General features: G+C 34.6%; 1 protein-coding gene across 1 annotated transcript; it reads right to left on the reverse strand.

Annotated features, from left to right (window-relative positions):
- Positions 1-1,890: 1,890 nt before the first annotated feature.
- On the reverse strand, positions 1,891-2,847 carry LOC120221079 (olfactory receptor 4K13-like). Its single transcript, XM_039218337.1, has one exon. The coding sequence runs from the start codon at positions 2,845-2,847 to the stop codon at positions 1,891-1,893; it is 957 nt and encodes a 318-aa protein (XP_039074268.1).
- Between the last annotated feature and the right edge of the window lie 1,198 nt (positions 2,848-4,045).

A 4,045-nucleotide genomic window follows, 5' to 3' on the forward strand; every position in this document is an offset into this window, starting at 1 on the left:
ATGGAATACTACATGGCAATGAGAAAGAATGAAATCTGATCATGTGTAGCAACATGGATGGACCTTGAGGGTGTTATGCTGAGCAAAATAAGTCAGGCAGAGAAGGACAAATATCATATGTTTGCACGTATAGGAGGATTAGGAGGAACTTAACAGAGGACCATGGGGGAGAAGAAAGGGGGAAATGGTGGGGGAAAGGGAGAGAGGCAAACCATGAGAGACTCTTGAATGCTGAGAACAAACTGAGGACTCATGGGTGTGGGGGAAAGGGGAGAGACGGGCATGGAGGAGGGCACTTGTGGGGATGAGCACTGGGTGTTATATGGAAACCAACTTGACAATAAACTATTTGTAAATTAAAAAATAATAAAAAATAAAAGCATGTTATAAATAAATAAAAGAATCCATGCATGCCTCTTCACCTTTATTCAAATTTCCAATCAAAGATAATTGCTTCTGCTGAAAGATTAGTTTATCCTGCATACAAATTAAGACACTCTCCCCTCTTTTCTCCAAGTGGAAAGTTAAAAGTTCTCATAGCTTCCTATGTGCATCTCCATGTCATGTTGGAATCTCCTCTAGTTTAGTCATAATCCCACAGGAATATTCTGTAGCCTAGAGACTAAATAGTACTGTTAATCAGCAACATCTTCTTTGTGAGGAAAAATAAAAGGGAAAAAGGAATTTGAAATTTCTTTATAAATACACAGTTACCCTAATACAGAATTCAGGAGGAAAATATTGTTAACTTATACAATCATAATTTTATTACTAATGGATCATGAAACTCTTGTGTCAATGGCTGTCCTCTTTTATTGCCAATTGTTTTCTTCTTTTCTTTTCATCTAATAAATCTGATGATGATGATACTTAACTTGGTGGAGTGAATCAAATTTAAAATTTTATTGAATTATGTCATTCTCATTTACTTTACTTAAAAATACTCATTTACTTTAAATATAATAAACGTACAATATTATATTAGTTTCAGGTGAACAATAGACTGATTCAGCAGTTTTATACATTGCTTTATGTTCATCAGGATAAGTGTAGTCACTTTCTGTCACCATAGAATGTTATCTTTGTGCAGTGTTTATAGAAATGTAAACTGATGCAGTCGATGTAGAAAACATTTTCATTTGCTTTTATTACTTGATATGAAAATATTATGAGACATCACATCTCAGACCTTATCTCTCTTACCCTTTTGAGGAATACTAATCCTAGTGTTGATTAACACCTTGATTATTGGGATCAATCTTTTCAGATAATTAATACATTTTTCTATTAAATCAGAGATATGAGGCATTGAAATGGCTGGTGGCTCTTTATTTTCAAGTCAGTGAGAAAATTTTTTGCTCTTGTAGTTATTTATTGAAAACACGTGAAGAAGGGGACAAGAAATAAATTAATGAAAGTTATTAAAATTTATATAGAAAATCTATTATAAAAGCATAGATTTTGAAGTTAGAGTTTAGATTTGATTCTTGGTCTAGCACTTGAAATTTCTGTGGCAATCATAAAATTTTTTATGCTGATTTTCTACTGAGAATAATAATATGCTCTATTTTCTTCATTGTGAAGTTAAGAGAAAATACATGCTAAGTGCCTCATCCATGGTTAAAACTCATTAAATAGTTATTTAGAATCTCATTTAGATTTGAAAAAACCTGAAAATTACTATATATAAATGGAATTATATTGGAATGGTTTGGTTTTGGATGTATAATTCAGGATGTTTTATTTCATATATATGCTTGTGTAGAGAGGGATTACCATTTCCCAAAATGTGACTTATGTTTGATAAGAAATAATATACCTGAGAATCTTTGGATGATGATGATGATGGCAACAATGAGGATGATGCCTTTGATGATTGTAATCTTTCAGTTAAAAGATCGATCTGGGACTCACATGCTTGTTCTTTATTTTTCTTATTGCTTTTCTCATGTCTTTATTCCTGAATGTGTAGATTATTGGATTTAGAAGGGGAGTGAAAATTGTGTAAAACACAGAGAGTATCTTATCTATGGAGATCCTGCTGAATGGCCATATATAGATGAAGATGCAAGGTCCAAAGAACAGCACCACCACTGTAATGTGGGCTGAGAGAGTGGACAAAGCTTTGGAAGACCCGGTAGAGGAGCGATACCAGACAGTAATCAGAATGATGCTATAAGAGATGAACAGAAGGGTGAAACAGAACAAAGCGAGTAGTCCACTGAATGCAATGACCAATAGCTCCAAGATATAAGTGTCAGTACAGGCAAGTCTGATGACCCGAGGCAGATCACAGAAAAAACTATCCACAACATTGGGGCCACAGAATGGTAAACTCACTGTGAATACCATTTGGCTCACAGTATGTACAAAACCAGTGGTCCAGGACAGAAGAGCAAGTCCAATGCAAACACGATGGCTCATGATATTTTTGTAATGGAGGGGTTTGCAGATAGCAATGAACCTATCAATTGCCATGGCTACAAGTAACATCATCTCACTTCCACCTAAAAGGTGAAGGAAGAACATCTGGGCCATGCAGCCTTTATAAGAGATAGCCTTATATTGACTAATTAGGTTATAGATCATTTTAGGAGTAGCAAAGGAGGCCAGGGACATATCAATAAAGGAGAGGTTGGCCAGCAGGAAGTACATGGGAGAGTGTAATTGAGGGTCCAGTTTTACTACAAAGATAATAATGAGATTACCTAATACAGTGACTACATAGATAACGGAGAAAAACAAAAACAAACAAAGCTGTAACTCACGAAACTCTGTGAGGCCCAGCAAAATAAATTCAGACACCATGGAATGATTTTGTTTCTCCATTTGTTTGGCTGTTGGCATATGGTACCTAAAAAACAAAACAAACAAAAAAAACCCAGCCAAAATGGATTAAAGTCTATGAGTTAAAATTGAGGGATGAAATACATATTCACTTAACTTTACTTCCTATCATCCACTGAAATGTGCAAAAAGAATCAACTATTGAACAACATTGAATCCAAATTTTTAAAAAAGAATAAACATAATTTCTTAGCAATGGTTATGAGGAATTTCTGCCATAAACCAAGACGTGTGAAGAAAATTGAAGCCAGCAATACATAACTAATATCTGTACTAATCTTGAAAAAATTGAGTGTCTGAGTTGGTGAAAGAATTTAGAGATTCCTTGCCCCCTTTTTAAAATATTAGGTATAGATTTATTGGTCTCCATAGGAAAAGAAGAGAATATTTCCATCTCGAAATCTCTTTCTGTGATGCATAATAGTAAGGAGCATATCAGAGGAGAGGCCAACTGTTTTCTTACTGAGAAATAGGACTAATAAAGATGAAATTAAGTAGATGGAATATAGAACATTGAGAATCTAGGAGTCAGTTCTGCAAGCTGCTGCTGAAAGTCAGATGAGCAGCAATATAAACCCTAGAAGTTGTAGACATTTGAATCTATGGCTGGCCACATGGAGATGGCTTCTCACCTTTTTATTCCATAAGATAGAAGAAAGACTCAGATACATGGGTCTTCTCCAAAGCACTCTGACTTTACCTCTAGGTCTATGAGTTTAGTAGATTGGAAGGTACAGTGCTCAGATTTGGCACAAGTGGATGCTTGCTACTGCTTCCCACTGCCTCACTTAATTTACTTTCTGTTAAGTGGCTGAATGTCCTAACAGATTTAATATAACATCCATATCATTTATATATGGATGGTAGAATTGTAGAGCTCTGATAAGCAACAGGGGATCTATAGGGAACACATCCATATGGTTCTAATGACTAAAGCAGACTCATGTGGAATGACATTCATGTAAACATGAATAAAGCCATAATTTGAAGCAAGGTATCAAGGAAGATATGATAGCTATCTACAGAGATAGTAGTAACGGAATAATTATTTGAGGCTTAAGAAAAATGTGAAATCTGAAAAATCTGAAAAAGAAAAAAACACAAAAGAGTTTATATCTGACAGACCTCATCCATAGAAAAGACACAATTTGTTTTAAAATATTTTGAAATGTTTGAAGAATTTGTATAGTATAAGAAA

The sequence above is a fragment of the Hyaena hyaena genome, unplaced genomic scaffold, assembly GCF_003009895.1.
Source record: "Hyaena hyaena isolate Hyena2069 unplaced genomic scaffold, ASM300989v1 scaffold_756, whole genome shotgun sequence".
NCBI classification, from domain to species: Eukaryota; Metazoa; Chordata; class Mammalia; order Carnivora; family Hyaenidae; genus Hyaena; species Hyaena hyaena.